General features: G+C 45.6%; 1 protein-coding gene across 2 annotated transcripts in view; it reads right to left on the bottom strand.

Annotated features, from left to right (window-relative positions):
* Positions 1–19,464, bottom strand: part of AKAP9 (A-kinase anchoring protein 9) — a 647,464-nt gene that overhangs the window by 15,453 nt on the left and 612,547 nt on the right. For both annotated transcript variants that reach the window (XM_078663639.1, XM_078663638.1), the window contains one exon: positions 322–454. In XM_078663639.1, coding sequence (XP_078519765.1) covers positions 322–454 — 133 coding nt within the window. The remainder of the gene's footprint in view (positions 1–321; positions 455–19,464) is intronic.

Here is a 19,464-nt window from a genome sequence, read left to right as displayed (position 1 = left end):
GAAAGATAGTGCTCTTCTGGAAGCACTACAACAAAGTTACAATACTTATCTGGACCTTGTCATGCACACTATAAATTATGTATTAAAAAAATAAAATTTGAAAGGAGAACGCAAAACGTTTGTGTGCTAAACAATGAAGGAGGAATATCATGGGAGAAAAAAGCGTATTTCATATAATCAGAAAGGAAGTCTAACGCAAATAAAGTTTCCAGTTTCTCTTTCGAGCAAATGAAATAATGCTCTAGAATGCACAACCTGTAGGCTTCTCTTTGAACAAAACATGTCAGATATGTGTAGTCATTGGGAACTTAAGTTGTTTACCTATGTTGGGAATTCCCAGCGGATCGTGGCGATTCAATGCCGGATCGGGATCGACCTGATGAAAGTCTCTGCTCACTATACACATCCATCCCTCCAGTTGGCAAATAAGGGGAATCAGTCCGCATTTCATTCGCTGCAATAATTACATTCATAATCAATATAAAATTAAGCTATACTTTTAGCATTATGGAAACTACACCATGAAAAGTTATTACATTTAATCTGTTTTACATTAGAAACAATTATTGTGAAGTCCAGCATACTGACTTCTATTTCAAAAACAAAGTTACAAAGTCATATTTTGTATTGTATTGTATTGTAATTGCATTTATATAGCGCTTACTACCCCATACGAGGCGTCGAAGCACTTTATAGGCGAGTAGCACGCTACTCCGGGACCCGTAGAGGATTAGTGTTGAATTAGTGTAGTGAAACATGCAAGTACATTTTAAGTGGTGGATAGGTTAGTCAGTTATTTGGATTTGGAATGATAGCAGAAGGATAGAGGAGGAAAAAAGGTTTGTATTTATATAGCGCTTGTTACCCCTGATGGGGTGTTGACGCATGCTCCTCTGGAAGCCCATAAATGATTAGTGGTGAATTAGTATGGTGAAATATGAAAGTAATCTCAGTGGTGGATATTAGTCAGTTATTTGGAGTGAGAAGGATAGCGGAGGGATAAAAGGGGAAGAAAGGTTTGCATTCATATAGCACTTGTTATCCCTGATGGGGTGTTGAAGCACGCCACTCGGAACCCATAAAGGATTAGTGGTGAATTAGTATAGTTGAATATGGAATTTGAGAAGTGAACATGTTCGTCTGTTAATTTTGATTGAAAAGGATAGTGGAGGGATAAAAGGGTGAAGGATTTTTTAATTTTTTTTAGGTCTTAGCAGTAGGAGGGGGCTTTTGGATGAGTAAAAGGAGTTTTGGAGGGGGGGAGCCAGAGGGAAGAGTTTAGAAAGGTTTGTTTGTTAAATAAAGGGTTGTACAAAAGGATCACATCTATGTACACACAGAGATAATAAACAAGCCTCTTCCTCAAACTATCAATACATTATAAACATGTTCCATACAAAGTAGGTGAGCAATCTTTCTCTAAATTATTTATCTTTAAACTTCACTTTGAAATATTTCCTACCCAGAATAATCTCAAGGAATGAAACTCACATGCCCATGCAACTACTGAGTATTGAAGTACTCAAAGTTTGTGGACTGGATATCAGACAACATTCCAGGATTCTGGCATCCGCCAAAGTAGGCCTAGTAAGGGACACTGAGTAGGCTTATTTCAGAGGATTAACATCCTAACTGGAAAAACACCAGGTATTTGGATATCCAAGAAGCAGTCGTCCACAACCCAGAAACAGATACAGCTAGAATTTGAACTTATAAAGCATTATCTTGCACATCAGGCAGCCTTTGTCAAAACCTGCAAAAGACTTGCCACAAAACTCTCCGAGCTACTTGGTTTGGGAAGAAATAGTCCCTCAAACCAAGCACGACCCATGGAGACTGTATTTAGAGCAATTGTTGTCCATCTTTAATATTAAAGATGTGTGGGATATGGTGACCTCACATGCCCTGTTTAAAAAAATAACAAAAAGCAGTAAAGAGACTCTCGTGAATGCAAGATAGAGCTAAATTAGAGCTTTTATAAAAAACACATAGATGATAATCAACACATAACGAACCAACCTTAACAGCAATATTTTAAAAAAACGTTTTTACCATATATTAAACAAAATATTTAAATTGTTTTAACTTCATATCGCACTGGAAACAAACCTGCAGTACTCAAAATTGCAGACTGTGGATATAAGGAAACTTTTTAACACATTCTCTAAATTTGTCCTGATATTGCATCCGATCCAAAGTTTTTGTAAAAACTGGTGAAATGTATGGACTTAGTCGCACGTGTACTAATTACTCAAAACCCCTAACTACTGCTCATGGAGGCATCACTGCACCTCGGCATAACGTATTTGAGCCTAGTTAAAAAGATTTTAATTGATTGATTTGACATTAAACCACTTACAGAAGCTGCTGGTTTGAAAGTGCAAATGTGCATAAACCTAAGCTTTGATGTAATTATATTTCATCTATTAAGCTTGAATTCAAACACTGAAAAAACTGATCGTTTACAAATGCTAATTTGCACAGATTACGTTTTTCTTATGTAATAGTTCAATTCTTTTTCTAACTTATTGTTTCGTATAGCTATTTTGTAAGGGTTTGTATTAAACAAACAATAAATGTATTCTTGGTCAATGCAAACGTAGCCCAAAGATACAAGCACTGGGTTACTGCTTCATGTCCATTACTATTTGTTGATCATTCAGAATTTATGTGAATCCGTTCACACCGATCTGCATGTTTGTGCTAGCAGAGAGGGAGGGCTTTTACCAGTATAGTCAATGATCATTGTTATCTTCTCTTCGAGAAGGGTTGTATGTCGTTACAACGCATGCCGTTTCAACACATGCCTTTTCCACGCATGCGTTACAACGTGAATGCCATTACCACGAATATGCTTTGCCACGAAAATACCTCTACCACGCATAGGTATACAACTATTTTCTTTGTATAACTATGCATGATAATGGCATTTTCATGGTAAATGCTTTCTCCGATCCATGCCCCAATACCTTACATGTTCCCCCAGCCCCCAATCCTACCGCACCCTTACCGACTGCTGTGCTGTTTTTTTTAGCTTATAACTATAAATATATATATTTTTTATGCGTAACATTAAAAAATAGTATAATAAATAAAATTACTCACAGTTTTCCTTATTTTTCTTTTGGGGACTTCTCCTTCTTCATACTCTGTTTTAAGTGGTCCTTTTTCTATGTTTTTGTAAATTCAGTACGTAGACTCACGTACGTTATTACGTCGTAATTAAGGCTCATTGCACGAAGGACAAGAAGCACAGAAGAGCGTTTTTTAGGAAAGAGTTTTATTTCTTTTTATTAAACCACTCGTTTTGTTTATGGGGGGAGACCCCCCAAAACCCTCCCCAAGCCCCCTTTGTTAATTCTTCCTTTTACTCACATTCCTTTACTACGTATCTCGTAGTAAAGGAATGCGTGGTAAAGGCTATACGTGGTCACCGCGCATGCGTTTAAAGCATGCGTGGTAAAGTATAGTGTGGAAGCGGCTGCATTGTAGTGGCTGTTTCCCTTTGAGGAGCTACTCTCTGTGTATGCGTCTTAAGGACCCTGCCGTTCTTGAAAATTTCCACGAAGGCTGTAGCTTGTAGGATATCTTTGAAGATGTGGGGTTTTCCATTTACGGTGAGCTGGTGTAAGGGATGTTGGTCTATTGAGGTGTTCTTTTTGTTGTCAGAATGGCATGTCTTGCCTCCTGCTCTGACTGCATGAAGTCCGGAATTAGGTGATACACTGGAACGTTTATAGTGGAGGTCTCCCTTCTCCCTGGGCAGCTGGAGTGCGTCATCCCTGTTACAGTAGTTTAATACTCGTGCAATAATGGGCCTCCGGGGGTGCCCTGTGGCAGGAGCTTGGACAAAGCTCGGTGTCACCATTCAACCACAAATAAACTGGAAAAGCATGACCTATCAAATACATCTGTCAGTAAGACCTCAATTAATTCTTCTATCTTTCCAGTGTTGGTGGAATCTGATAGGCCTAGTATACATAGATTGTTACTTATAGATTTGGCCTCCAAATTTTCTTTTTCTTTTAATGAGCACTAATTGTTTCTCCAAAGAAACCAGTCTAGCAATATGTAAAGGTGGCAGTCTTTGAAATTTCTGTGTTCTGCCATGTCCATGCTTTCTGCTGGTTTGCCCATACACTCCTTCATCTGGTCAACCTTTATCAGTAAGAAATTTGGTTTGCCATTGATTAATAAAGTTTTCTGTACCTCAAGAATCAATGCTGTGGTGCCTGTTCTGTCCTCAGATGCTCCTGGGCCAGCAGCTGTCCTACCCGCATAGGCTGATCTGTGTCAGCCACGTTTTGTTGCTTCCCCTCCTAAAATGTGAGCCTGGCTTGGCACAGCTCATGTTTTGCCATAGGTAAATTACTGGTACAATGGGAGGGGGGGGGGGTGTGTGAAGGGAATTTCAGACACAGCAGGATATCAGTTTGAGGATACGCCAGGTGTTGCTCCCCCTGCTTAGTTGGTGGTCAGCAGTGCGGCCTGTCCTTAGAAAGGTTTTCCAGGTCCAAAGCCCAGGCTGATTTAAGTGCTGCAGTTCAAGTGCCAGTGTATTCTCACCGAGAGGACCAGGCACTGTCTGCGCTCCAATCAGGCCTATCACTAGGTCTTATAACCCAAATCATGCCTGGCCACCCACATAGCAGGCAGGCATCACTGCGTCTGAGGGTATGGCCCGCTTGGCAAGGGCCAACCCATTTCTACTGCCAACAGTGCCACCTGAGGGTGCGCCTGAATGGGCCAACCACTTTGCATTCTAGTCCGGGCACATAGCCGCTCTGTTGCACACGGCAGAGCCCCACTGGGCTGAATCCATGCTGCTCAGCAGGGTGCAACCACAGGTCGTGGAGCACTACAAGTCATCGCCTACCTCAGGGTTTAACAGCCATTTGGAATCTTCACTGGTGCTCTACCATCTCAGAAGTTAGTGGTGGTCACATCAATGTTAGCCTCAGCTCATTGCAGGATAATGTGAACTTTGGCTTCGGTAGTCTCCTGGAGAAGCAGCCATCTTTGGCAGTGGCTTTTTGGAAACCCCCTATTCTGATGGATACTTCTAACTGCAGATTCCTCACCTTCAGGATAGATATCAAAGCAGTAGCTCCCTAAGGTGCACAGTCTATAGGGTGGACTCGGAAAAAGTCCTTCAGAATCAAATGGGCAACATGTCTCTACTGTCAGACCTTTCTGTCAAGGAAGTAGTGCTTCGTGAACGAATGCACCGATGCCTAAGTTGCAGACAGATATGAAGAAAAGGCAGTCTGTTTGCTAACGCAGTGGTAGCAACCAAAGCCCGGGCAGAAAAACCCTCAGTCATTCCGAAAGTTTTTTTAATAACCAACATTTAATTTATTTTCACAAAGAGCAGAGTAAAAAGGCACAAGTCTGTCACCACTACGTATATCTCTTATACCCACATAATACGCACATATTACTATTATAACCATTCCCACCACTTGCCCTAGATCTTCTGATGTTTCTGAGGGCAGCCTCTCGCCACATAGATAGTTTCTGCCTATTTAGCACACTAATCCATCGCCGATCGCCACTTTGCTAGTGGCGCAGCGTCATTCCAGTAATATCTCAGATCGCACTAGAATGTGTTCCCCTCTTGGCCCTTCCAAATCTTCTACGATTCCAGTGCGGCCACAAGGGGTGGTGGGGGAGGTGGGAGGGTGTTGGAGACAGTGGGGTAGATTGATTGGGTTGGCGAGGACTCTTGATATAGTATAGAAGATCTTCCATCAGGGGCGTAGCTAGAGCTTGTGGCGCCCGGGGCTATCCCTCAGATTGCCGCCCCTTGAATCCGCAGTCCTGTGATTGTGTGAGGTTAAGTCTCGACTCGAATTTTGAATCTCACCTCATTGTCAATTTTCGGGCACAGATATTTTTTCACATGTATCATTGGAATGCTAATTTTACATTGATCTATTAACTAGTGCAAGTAAGTGTTAACTATCTGAATTCGCAGTTGTGGAGGGCTACGTACAGCAACCCCGGCCACTCGCTTAATTATACTGGTGTGATTTTTTAAAATACTTTTAAGCATATTTGTCAGCCTGCCTGACTGTGACTGTGTGTGTCTCACAGGCTCTCCCGAGGCTTGCCCATCAATCATGCTATCACGCACATGCTCACTGCGGCGGCCTGAGTCCGTGAATCAGCTGACTAATGAATTTATGTTATAGGCCTGAGGCAATTGAGATTTGTGTTAGGGGTAGGGCCTCTCACACCCTGTTAAAGTCTGGGCCCAGCTCTCATTGTTTTGACCTATGTGCCGGACGGCCTATGTCCCACCCCCCCACTTGCGCAGAGACAGAACAAAACCCATAGAGGATTAGTGTTGAATTAGTATAGTGAAACATGTAAGTAAATTTTAAGTGGTGGATAAATTAGTCAGTTATTTGGATTCGGAAGGATAGAAGAGCAAAAACAAGGTTTGTATTTATATATAGTGGAGATATACAAGGAAGGATCAAGATAAATGTGTAGGAGACGAGGGAAAAGTGGGGAGATAAGAGGGTAGAGAAAATGAGAAAAGGGAGATGAAGAAGGAGAGAGGGAATCATGGAATGTAGCCGTCAATGGAGAATGAGGGGAGGGAGGAAAGTGGAGAGATAAAAATGGGGACGGGTGTGGAATGTAGCATGGTAGAAAGGAAAAATAGGAAAGAGAGGGTCTGGGATATTCAGACAGTGATGCAGGCACCTGGGGAAGTAAAAAGGTACAGAGAAGCAGAAGCATTGCTTTCATTAGTGCAGCGGGTGCAGTGGCGCCTTTGCTTGGGGGTGTTTGAGACCCCCTGCAGAGAGAAGGGAATAGGTGAACCGAAATAACCAGCAGCCTGGTAAATAATTTAGACGCCTGTGGCATACTGTTTATATCTGCATTTAATTCCCAAGTGAGTTATTAATTTATAATCTAGTTTTAACTCGCTTTAAAAATATCTAGGCCTGAAAATCTGGTTGTACTCCGCTATAGTGAATGGCTTGTATTTCGACATAACTTCCAACACAGGAATCCTTGTTGTGAAATCTTTGTGAAAAACGTACACAAACCCTACTCGCTCCAAATCACTTACAGAGAAGAAAAGGGAATGAGAAAAAGAAACAAAAGGTTGACAGAGAGGAGTTGTGTGTGAAAGGCATTACAATTTGAGTAATAAAAAGATGGAAACAAGACTAAGAAAGTGAAAGCAAAAATTAAACTCAACAAATAAGATTTTAGTGCAAATCTAAAAGGAAATTAAACAGACACTCAAAGGAGAAGAGCCAGAAATAAAAACAAGCATTTGCAATGCAATAGGTCTCGCATTAGGAAAGTTTGAGCTATTGGTCTTGTAAATGGCAATTTTTTTCTTTATATGTTGGTTTTGAAAATAGCGAAATTAATAGCTTTGTCATGTACAATGCCAATACTTTTATCTTTTGCAAATGTGACACCTATAGCATTTGTAATGCAACATGTTTTGTATTTACGTGACTTAGATGTATTGATATTACAAATATTTAATTTTTTTAATAATTAATACTTAAATAAAAGTTATTGTAATTTATAATGGCAATAGCTTAAACTTTTGTAAATAACTTTTGTGAAGATTATGTTGAGTGTATTTTATTGTGACGAAAATCCAAGAACAGAAGTGAAATAATAACCTCTTTTTGTGACATTTGTAATAAAGCTTGAAACATTGAGAGAAAATATTTGAACCAGTTATTGTTGAATGGTTGCACAGATTGATACTGTGGTGGCGCTGAGTGATGTTGTGGTGGCGACGAGTGATGCTGTGGCGTTCAGTGATGCTATGGTAGCGCATAGTGATGTTGTGGTGCCCCTGAGTGATGCTGTGGTACCCCTGAGTGATGCTGTGGTGGTGCGATAGATAGATAGAGTGAGGGCGAAAGATAGCTAGAGGGAGGGCGAAAGATAGAGGGAGGGCGATAGATAGCTAGAGGGAGGGTGAAAGATAGCTAGTGTGAGGGCGAAAGATAGCTAGTGTGAGGGCGAAAGATAGCTAGTGTGAGGGCGATAGATAGAGGGCGATAGATAGATAGAGTGAGGGCGAAAGATAGATAGATAGAGTGAGGGCGAAAGATAGATAGCGTGAGGGCAAAAGAAAGATAGATAGCGTGAGGGCGAAAGAAAGATAGATAGCGTGAGGGCGATAGATAGATAGCGTGAGGGCGATAGATAGATAGCGTGAGGGCGATAGATAGACAGCGTGAGGGCGATAGATAGATAGCGTGAGGGCGATAGATAGATAGCGTGAGGGCGATAGATAGATACCGTGAGGGCGATAGATAGATAGCGTGAGGGCGATAGATAGATAGCGTGAGGGCGATAGATAGATAGCGTGAGGGCGATAGAGTGAGGGCGATAGATAGAGTGAGGGCGATAGATAGATAGAGTGACGGCAATAGATAGATTTGTGTGTGTGTGGTTGTGTGTGTGTGTGGTTGTGTATGTGTGTGGTTGTGTATGTGTGTGGTTGTGTGGTTGTGTGGTTGTTTGGGTGTGGTTGGGTGTGGTTGTCTGTGTGGTTGAGTGTGGGGTGATGCGTGGGGTGATGCGTGGGGTGATGCGTGGGGTGATGCGTGGGGTGATGCGTGGGGTGATGCGTGGGGTGATGCGTGGGGTGATGCGTGGGGTGATGCGTGGGGTGATGCGTGGGGTGATGCGTGGGGTGATGCGTGGGGTGATGCGTGGGGTGATGCGTGGGGTGATGCGTGGGGTGATGCGTGGGGTGATGCGTGGGGTGATGCGTGGGGTGATGTGTGGGGTGATGTGTGGGGTGATGTGTGGGGTGATGTGTGTTTGTGTGTGGGGTGATGTTTGTGTGTGGGGTGATGTTTGTGTGTGTGGGGTTGTGTGCGTTTGTGTGGTTATGTGTGTGTGGTTGTGTGTGTGGTTGTATGTATGTGTGTGTGCGGTTACAGAAGGATGTAAGTGGAAGAGAGCAGCAGATCAGCACAGCAGAAGAGAACAGATGCTGCTTAAAACACGTAATAAAAATGCCTGTGCTTAGTATAGCATGCCACATGACCAGCTTTTTGGTCCCTCTCTGAGCTTACAGCTATTGCATCCAAATGTATGACACAGTAACGGGCATGCACCTAAAACAAACCAGACCTATAAGCCTCCCCAATAGGTCTCTCCTGTTTTGAATATCAGGTAAATGAGAAAAAGATGATTTCCTAGTGAATAATTCGAATTCTGAGACTATATCGTTTAAATGAATTACCTTAACGGCGTGTACACTGTTCAGAAATCAAAAAACGTTTTGCCTGTAAATGTAAAGTAACAATAACTTTACAGGCAAAATGTACAGGAATATAGAGCGGAATAAGGACCAATTTCACGATAATTTTTTTTTTTATCACTGCAGGGTCTGTATCCCTGAGACCCTACCAACCTAAAGCCCTGCTTTTGGAGGAATTTAGTCCAAATATAAATTATAGCATATAGGAAGGTATCAGAGATGGTATACACTGCTGACCCGCCAAAGAGGATTCTGTGATCAAATACCCAACACTACTGTTATTTTAATTATGATAGTGCCAAAATTGTTATGGGATATTCATTGTAAATAGGAATGTAGTAAACATTTTTCCTCTTTCACATCTACTTGACGGTCACTACGTTTTCAGTAACATTTTACACAAGGGGAGTTAATTCTCCTGGGACAGGATTTATTTTTCACAGCTCTATTCATGTCAAATTCTTTCAGATAGATACCATTACACGGTGACACTCACTGGTGTGCCCAATTCATTATATGTAATGGAAACAACCAAATGTACCTTGCAGGTGTCTCAATTTGTGTAATATGCTATTCTCCTGTGTACAATTGATGTATGTCGGATACTTACTGGTAAGGTACATTGAAAATACCACAAAATATGTTTAAAAAAATAATAATAATGTATACGTTGTGGCCCATATTTTGCGTCGGGATTATGCCACTCTCTTGGAACACCCCTGATGCAAAATGTCATTTGTTACATATCATAATGCGCTCAAATGTACTCATGATCGACCTGATATACATGTGTGAGGTCCTAATATCTGATGTGTCTTCTTGTGATGTCACTTTCTGTGGGGTGATGGGTTGTGATGCCACTACCTGTGATGCCACATATGTCATGCTCTGTTATGTCACTTGCAAACCACCTAACTTGGTTAGTCACCCCACTTCTCTTTTTAGCACATATGCCCTAATGGTCTGCTGTGGTAGGGAGGTAGGGTCTGCTTTTGGATTAATTTGGGGGCAGGGGTAGTGTTGCCATGCTGTACAGTAAGGGTAGCAAGAAAGAAACCCAGCGCCTAAGCTTAACTCTCGTGGAAGTTCCTGTGTCTAAATAATATCACCACCATCAACAAGTGGGACTTTATTATCAAGAAACGAGACAAGACTACGCTATTTATATGCATTTATGTTACGTCATTGTCCAATGGGTTCCTGTCAGGAAGGTCAACACCACACCGAGCAACCGCAGCTCTCTTTGCACGCCCGGTCATATCCTCATATTGAGCTGCAAGTGTAAGCAGCCTTCAAAAGAGTCGAAAGCATTCAAAGTATTTACAGAGGCCAGGCCATCCGATGCCTCGAGCTGACGAGCCGCAGTCTGTGACGTATGAAATGAATGTCTCTTTCAGCCCAGAGACGGAAGCCAATCCCGGGAGCAGGGGAAGACATAGCGGACATTGTACGAGGGGGCGGGGGTGCGCGTCAGGAGATTGAAAGCACGGGAGGCCAGTCTGTGTTCTATGATGGTTTGCGTCAGAAACAGGGTTAGAAATGTCCTTATTGTGGTCAGAGATGCCAACTTCAAAATTTCTTGGGGTGCTTGTGAGTGCCTGTATCTGACCCATATGACATTATTGTAAATGTCATCACCCACAGTGACGTCACCAGAAATGGCAGGGCGTATGTGCCAATGAGAAAGCCACAACACATATAGAAAAGCATGGCAGTCAAAAGCAAAACATTTCTCTTTGATGAGTTAAGTGCTTAATTTGTGTGATGCAGTCGGAAATGCTGGATACAAGAACTGTATGAACACAATATATACAAATATATTAACAAGTTATGTCTGCTGTGGTGGCGATTAGAAAGGAAACGTGAAAGATGAAGTCATGTGCACAGGGAAGATGAGCAGCAAAGAGGGCCCTTTGGTATAATTAATTGGTGATGCCAGGGTACAGGCAGCATTACACGTTTCAGAGAAAGTTGAAGCTTTACCGTAGGAGAGGCTGTGATTGCTGGGACGTGTAACTTTAGAACAGATAGTTGAAAGCAATATCCCTTCTTCCCCTAACTCACCCTCTTCGGGCAGGCGGGCTGAGTGGGGAAGCTTCCTCTGCCGCACTCGGGCTGTGGAGGCATTGCTGCGGAGCAGGATCTCGCGCTCTGCCCGGGTTTCGCTGTCTCGCGCCGTTGCTCTCACCAGGTGCAGGCTGGTGCGCGCGCTTGCGGTCAGAGCGAGGGAAGGAGGTGGCGGGAGCGCACTGTCTCTAGGACGCGCCTGCAACTTTCTCTGTTGTTCCTGTAACGGGTCAGGAGTGGAGTCGCGAGCGCGCCCCTGCCAAATGGATGGACTGCGCAGGTGGGGGGTAGAGCGCGTTCGCTCGAATGCTCAGGGATAGAGGACCCTCTAGTCCGCTTGGATGGATGAGACCCCGTAGCAGGTATGGCCATACCTGGCCACCGAGGAAGGCTAAAATCACCGAAAATGGGCAGGCTGTCCATGGACCGGGAGGCGCACCGCTCTGTGGGGCTCGCAGGTCGGACCTGGTTGTGGAAGGAGACTACGGGGCGAGGTGCCAGAGCGAGGCGTTAACGGGTGAGGGTGATCTATACTGCTGAGGAGGGGTACTTAGAGGGACATGAAGGCTGAATGCAAGAAGACAGTGCTTCCCGGGCTTGTAGCGTGCGTGCGCATTACGTAAATGAAGCTTGCGATGATGAAGGGAGCTGTGCACATGCACGTGTTCACGGGCGCGTCCACAGACCACAATCGGCGCGTGCCCCGGTCTGTACCACTTGAGACGCGAGGGGGTAACAATAGATCTCGCTGGCGACATTCGTTGCAAGTGCGAGACCTAAAAATATCTGTATTGTAAGTTGCGGGTTTCCATGCGTGCACCTCTGGTAGATGGGACGCACCATCCGGATTTCTGTTTCAAACTCATATTTATTAAATACTAAGCGACCGGTCTAACAACATGGACTGGGTAATGGTGGCCAAAAAGGCAGTATACATAAACAGGGGCTGCCCCAAGAAATGGGAACGGATAGGGGGGAGGGTGGAACAAAATCCAAGGAAATATTTGTACATTGCCAATGGGGAGACCCGCATTGTTAAACAGCTAAATGATGTATTGTAATGAGGTATGGGAAAGGGGTTATTGGTGATGTTGATTTCAAAACAAACAAGCAGGTTGGAAGTTGTAATGTGATACTGGAAGTCAATAATAGATTGCATGTGCAAGATATGTCGAAATATGCTCTCAAGTCCTATAATTAATAATAATAAAAATAAAGAGAATTTTAAAAAAAATACTAAGAGACAGTGGGTTCTTTTTTGAGGATGTTGCTGCTTGTACATGAAAAGTGTGATCATTCTTGCACAACAGTGGGTTCTTTTTTGAGGATGTTGCCACTTGTACATGAAAAGTGTGATCATTCTTGCACATATTACTCAAAGGAAGGTGATCATATGAATGCCTTGATTAATCATGCTGCAAAAAGTAGAGGAATGTTGATGGTATTTACCAAACATAAAGGTAATTGAAATTAATCTTATTAAGGGTGTAGATTTGTGTTGTGAACTGTATCTATAACTTGCACAGATATTTAGGTAGTCTAGGTGGATGCACAACCCAGTGAAAGCAGCAACCTATACCGCGGACTAAACGCACTGAAGAAAAGCGTAGATAGGAAAAGCTCAAGATCCCTAATGCATATCTCACTCTCAAGTAGCCAATGGTAGTATATGACCTGGATGGGTTACTCAGTTAACCCGAAACGGAATGGAATTTGCGGAAAACCTTAGTTTGGAAGAGGCAGTGTGGAAGGGTCCACAGCCAGAAGTAGGTCTGGCCATCCGCCACATCTGAGACTCATGAGGGCTCTGATCGCACTCTACTTGTGAGACTGATGGCTTTTACTTGCTTAACTTCCAGTACCTCAGTTAAGTAGTGAGGACACAGGGTTAGTCAGACGAAAATTAAAACATTTTTAGGTACCTACTTGGTCATGAATGTTAGGAACCACAAGCCTGCGTTTGTCTAATAAAGGTATAATCTTACAAGACAATGATGTTGTATTTTTTTTTTTTAACTGTAGCTTTGGAATAAATTATTCCCAAATTTGACACATCAGCGCCTCCCTTTACCGTTCATTATTTTAGAAGGAAAAAAATAGGTAAAATGCAGACACGTTCGTGCAAAACTCAAGGGCGTTAAATATGCCCCTGTATCAACTACAGTGCATGGGGGGGCACCCTTCAGTGGGCCCCCAAGCCTTCAGCAAGGCCCCATTCAGCCCAAGAACAATGAAAATATGTAAGATATGAGAGTCTGAGGGAGCTCGTCTCCATATACTACGGTGGTGGGGGGGAGGGGGGGGGGAGGGTTGTTTTGTGTTATGCCACACACATGTTGAGCTCAACTTAAGGAATTTCCAAAGTGGTGGAGGACACAAACACAATTCCCCCAACTTAAATGACGCTGAATTCATGGTAGTGAAATACAATATAATTTTATTGAAGCCACCTGACCGACAAATGATACATTCACGAGTGACAGTTAATCCTCAAAGTCCATTCAATGGACAAAAACATCAAACAAAACGGGCAAGTGGCCTGTTTAACGAGGCCTAATAAAGTCCTAAAACAGTACCCAGAAAGAATTTCTCCCACTTAATAAGAACTACTCGTTGCTCTATTGAACTGTAAAGGGCTTGTCTAGAGTGTTTACTGGTTTTAAGGAAAAGCCTTGTGTTGCACTTGTTCCAGTTCTTTATTCCATGGCAGCTGTGTTTATCTACCTACAAGGTGAACTTGTGCTGTGTTTTGGCATGCTGGTACACTACTCGAACATTTTTGTTCCCATTGACAAGGACTTGATTGTGAGGACATTATAAATGTATTTAACCAAAAACAAACTCGCACTAGTACACTTAGAATGTTAATACTCACTTCTGAAAAAACATTTGCCACTTGAAAAGTAACCTAGAACGTTCCATAACAATTGTGCGTGTACCCTACAGTGGATTCACATGCTTATCTGTGTATTCGTGACTCACTCTAACCCAGCCCCACTGGCTTTCAGATGTGAACCTCCGATTTACCGTTAGAATATAATCTGTATTTGAGATAAAACATGTTAGAGCTTAAAATGAATCAAACTTGCATGTCAATGTAGCGTTACGAGGTTACACGAGTGCCAATGTCAAATAAAAATAACAATCGTGTTATAAAATGGCGTTTCCGTGGGTTTCGTGGCCTATAAACAGCGCCTAGCCAAAGTGAGTTTTATACGATCCAAAATCGAGGTGTGTACATTTGAAGCACTGTACATTTCACGTTCTGTTCCAAAGACAGAGTGAAGGAAAGCAGACCTGACCCATGCACTGAATATTTCTTTCCCTGCGAGTACCCATTTGCTACCAGCTTTAGCGGAAATGTCACGACATAATATTTTAGACATTACGACTTTCTGAATAGTTTGCTGGGACGTGTAACTTTAGGACAGATAGTTAAAAGCAATATACCTTCTTCCCCTAACTCACCCTCTTCGGGCAGGCGGGGCAGAGTGGGGAAGCTTCCTCTGCTGCACTCGGGCTGTGGAGGCATTGCTGCGGGGCAGGATCTCGCGCTCTGCCCGGGTTCCGCTGTCTCGCGCCGTTGCCCTCACCAGGTGCCGGCTGGTGCGCGCGCTTGCAGTCAGAGCGAGGGAAGGAGGCGGCGGGAGCGCGCTGTCTCTAGGACGCGCCTGCAACTTTCTCTGTTCCTGTAACGGGTCAGGAGTGGAGTCGCGAGCGCGCGCCTGCCGGATGGACTGCGCAGGTGGGGGGTAGAGCGCGTTCGCTCGAATGCTCAGGGATAGAGGACCCTCTCTTCCGCTTGGATGGATGAGACCCCGTAGCAGGTATGGCCATACCTGGCCACCGAGGTAGGCTAAAATCACAGAAAATGGGCAGGCTGTCCAGGGACCGGGAGGCGCACCGCTCTGTGGGGCTCGCAGGTCGGACCTGGTTGTGGAAGAAGACTACGGGGCGAGGTGCCAGAGCGAGGACGAGAAGGGCACGGTAAGCAAGCGTTAACGGGTGAGGGTGATCTATACTGCTGAGGAGGGGTACTTAGAGGGACATGAAGGCTGAATACAAGAAGACAGTGCTTCCCGGGCTTGTAGCGTGCGTCCCCTTTACTTAAATGAAGCTTGCGATGATGAAGGGAACTGTGCACATGCACGTGTTCACGGGCGCGTCCACAGACCACAATCGGCGGGTGCCCCAGTCTGTACCACTTGAGACGCAAGTGGGTAACAATAGATCTCGCTGGCGACTTTCGTCGCCAAGTGCGAGACCTAAAAAAAGCAATGAAAGAAAATGTTGAAAAAGAGAGAAATAAAGAGGAATTAATGCAGCAAAATGGAAAGTAAGAGTTAAAAAAACGAAAAACGTTTTGAGAAACTATAGCATGTACACACAAGAGCAAGCAGCAGGAAAGGTAAGTCTGAGAATCAATGCAACAGACTAGAAAAGTGTGTAAACGGCAAAGCAAAAACAGGAAGTTCACAGTTTTTCCAGCAACAAATGCTTCCATATATACTGCTCTGTTTAGCCCTTTGCCCCGACTCCTACCTTCCAGCATTTCTCTGAATTCCTTGGCACTGCAGTCTTTCCGGAGCGATTGAAAGCCTTGCGCGAGGGCTGGGCTGGCCAAACATTATACCCAGGGCCGTCATCGGTAGCGCTTACGCGCGCTCCAAGATTGACGGCCCTGGGACGTCACGGGACCGGACACACAACCACAAACGTGGTACGTCGCGCACCGCATCGCCACGCAGGGTGGTGCGTGCACTGCAGGCAGGCTTTACAAGCTGAAGCAGGTGCTCTTGCCTTCAGTGTCCCCCACATAAATTATAAAGGCCACCGTCACGGGTCACAACACAAGTGCTGCGTGGCCGCAGCCCACAGTTTAGTGCCGCCTGGGGCGGACCGCCCCCCTCATCCCCCCTAGCTACGCGGCTGTCTTCCATAATAGTCAGCAATGACCGCACAGCCCCATATCATGTAATAAAAGCCCCCAATTTCCAGGGTACAATTGGGCATCGGACGCCTTCGGGCCTGCCATAGCCTTAAAGGCGTAAGGTAAGTGACATGAAGGTATTTGAACTGAATGAGCCTGAGCTGTGAAGGGATGGCAAGTATCCTAGGAGTCATAGAGGCGTTGCGCCAGTTGTTGCCCTCCACTGGGCCAATCCACACAGCCCACCTGGCTCTTGGGTGCCCAAACAGATCCGGAGAGGTGATCACAAGCAACCTATAAATCTTAGAAATTCCGCCTTTCCCTAGAGTTCCATTAGAACCCGGGCCTCCACTGGGCTAAACTCAGGGGCTGTGGCAACGGTGGCTGTACACTGTGAAAGTGTGTGCTGTAATTGCAAATAACTGAAGAATTGGGACTTATGAAGTCTGTTTGAAGCTCAGTAAAGGACCTCATCTGGGCACCCCGACAGACATTCCCCACTTCTAATATATCAATCCGGTCCCATTTGCCAAACCCTTCTAGTCGCGCACTGTGTCCCAGCCAGCAGACCTGCCATATGGAAGTTTCCAGTGAGACCTTTCGGTCCCACCAAGTTCATCAGGCACTTGGCCCGCTATGTCAAGATAAGCATCTACATAACCACAGGCTATGTCAGAGGGACAGGGGACCCCTATAACACACCCAGAATCGTATCATAACCCATATGAGCCACCTCCAGGTTCGGTAACCAGCTGCTCCAACACCAGCCCTTCACTAGGACCTAGCCGCTGCAGGAGGAGATCTGCTAAAAGCAGGGAAGATTGCTCACAAGGTGGACGCTCATGCACTGCATAGAGAGAGCTGTAGTAGTCTGCAAAGGCACCTGCAATCCTAGCTGTAGTATAAACCCAGTTGCCTACTTTATACAAGATATGAAGGACAAGTCTAGAGCCCCCCCCCCCCCCCCTTATTCATACATCTATCGGGTGGAGGCTATCTAGAACTGCCAGGCCACCTCACGGCACAGTTGCCTTAGAAAGGCCCTGCCAAGTGCTAGGCGCCGCTGTGTTTCCTTTCTATGGGTACCATTATATTCTCGCTTCAAAGCCAGGATACCTGCCTCCAGCTCGATAAGTTGGCATCTTTTTTCCCTTTCCCTACCCATCAAGTAAGATTATGCAATTCTCAGAACCCCCCCCCCTGCTGTTGCGACAGGAGATACTCCTGAATGGGCAGCTTCATCGAAGAACCAATGGCCATGCTCAACAGCCAGGATACCAGAATCTCCATGCCAATCCAGAGCCACAAGGAAGACTTGGGTCAGTCATTCCCGATCTTCTTCAGAACTCTGGGCAGAAGTGGTATGGGTGGAAAGATGAATAGGAAGCCTGAGGTCTACTCAAGATGAAAATCGTCTCCATGCAAGAAACTCTAGCACGCAAAACTTCTGACATTGCACATTCTCAGCAGTAGCGAAGAGATCTAACCAAGGCTCTCTCCACTGCTGAAAGAAACCTTGCACCATCAATGAATGGATGGATGAAGACAACATTCTGATCTTCTAGACATCTTTGCCTGAGTTTGTCCACTCTAGCGTTCAGAGAGCCGGCCAGTTGCTGAACTACTAGAGAAATGCCCTGCTTTTCCAGCCACGCCCAGAGAAACAGGGTCCCTTGACAAAAGGTCCACGAAGCCACCCCGCCCTGCCTGTTGCAGGACCACATGGCGGTGGTGTCATATGTAAACACCTGCACAAGCCTTCCCTAAACAGTTTGATGTGGAGTCCAGATTCCGCCGGAGACTAGAGTCCTCTGCTCTCCACCTCTCCCATATGGCTGCCCCATCCTAGGAGTGACGTATCTGTCACTATTGTGAGATCTGTTTGGGGAAGGGAAGGGGTCTGCCGCTGACCCAATTGTGGTATGCTAACCACCACTGCGGATCCTTTGCAGTTCCCTCCGAGATCTGGACCCACAAGCAGGATGCAGGACGCTATGAGGCCCAGCAGCCACAGAGTCACTCTCACTAAAATCCACAATAGAGGCTGGAATATTGTTATCATAGCCTGAATATCCTGGATACACCTTTCAGGAGAATAGGTCTGAAACTGCTCCATGTCTAGAAAGGCTCCAATGAAAGGGAGCATCTGAGAGGGAGTCAGATGTGACTTTGGCATGTTGATAATGAACCCCAACTAATGCAGGAGGTCTGCCGTAGCCTGGAGGTGGGAGACGGGAGCCTGGGGCGAGCCCGCCTTCAACAGCCAGTCGTCGAGATAGGGGAAGACTGACACCCCAATGTACAGATGAGCTGCGACCATCGCCATCACTTTCGTGAACACCCAAGGGGTGCTGGTAAGGCCAAAGGGGAGCACGGTAAACTGAAAGTGCTTGTGGCCTACCGTGAACCGCGTCCTGCAAGTCCAACGCTACCATCCAGTCTCCAGGGTCTAGAGCAGCTAGGACCTGAGCTAAGGTCAGCATCTTAAACTTCTTCTTCCGGAGAAAGCTGTTGATGCTCCGGAGGTCCAAGATAGGGCGTAGGCCTCCTTTGCCCTTCTTGGGTACCAGAAAGTAGTGGGAGTAGCAACCACATCCTACTTCTGGCCCAGGAACGTGCTTGATTTCCCCCTTGGCCAAGTGGGCCATAACTTCCTCGTGCATAAGTTTCAAGTGATCCCCCGACATGCGGTGGTACTGCGGTGGCATGGCTGGAGGGGTAGCCTCGAAGGGGAGGGAGTAGCCCCTTCGGACGGTTTGCAGCACCCACCTGTCCGATGTGATGGTGCGCCAGTGGAGCAGGTGATGGCGAATACTGCCCCCCACTGGCGTCAGTTGGGCCTGAAAGCACGGACTAGGAGGGCTTTGAGCCGGATGCTGCGGGTGGATGTAGACTGGCCTTGCCGTTGTCCCATGGCACCGCCACGGCGGTTCCCACGTCCGCCGCCGCGCTAAGGGTTGGTTTTGCGGCCTGTGGCTGGCAGGACGTGAAGGGGCGCCCCTTCCTTGGCCACGAAAGGGGCAAAAGGCAAAAGTTTGCTGGCGCTGGCCCGACAAGCCCAAGGACTTGGCCGTAGCCCTGGAGTCCTTGAAACGCTCAAGCGCACTGTCTGTCTTGTCGCCAAAAAGGCGACGGCCATCGAACAGCATGTCCATGAGCGTGGACTGGACATCAGACGAAAAGTTGGCGGAACTGAGCCAGG

This window comes from Lissotriton helveticus, chromosome 10 (genome assembly GCF_964261635.1).
Source record: "Lissotriton helveticus chromosome 10, aLisHel1.1, whole genome shotgun sequence".
Taxonomy (NCBI): Eukaryota; Metazoa; Chordata; class Amphibia; order Caudata; family Salamandridae; genus Lissotriton; species Lissotriton helveticus.
The sequence above is the reverse complement of the archived record's forward strand: the minus strand, read 5'-3'. Positions and strand labels throughout refer to the sequence as shown.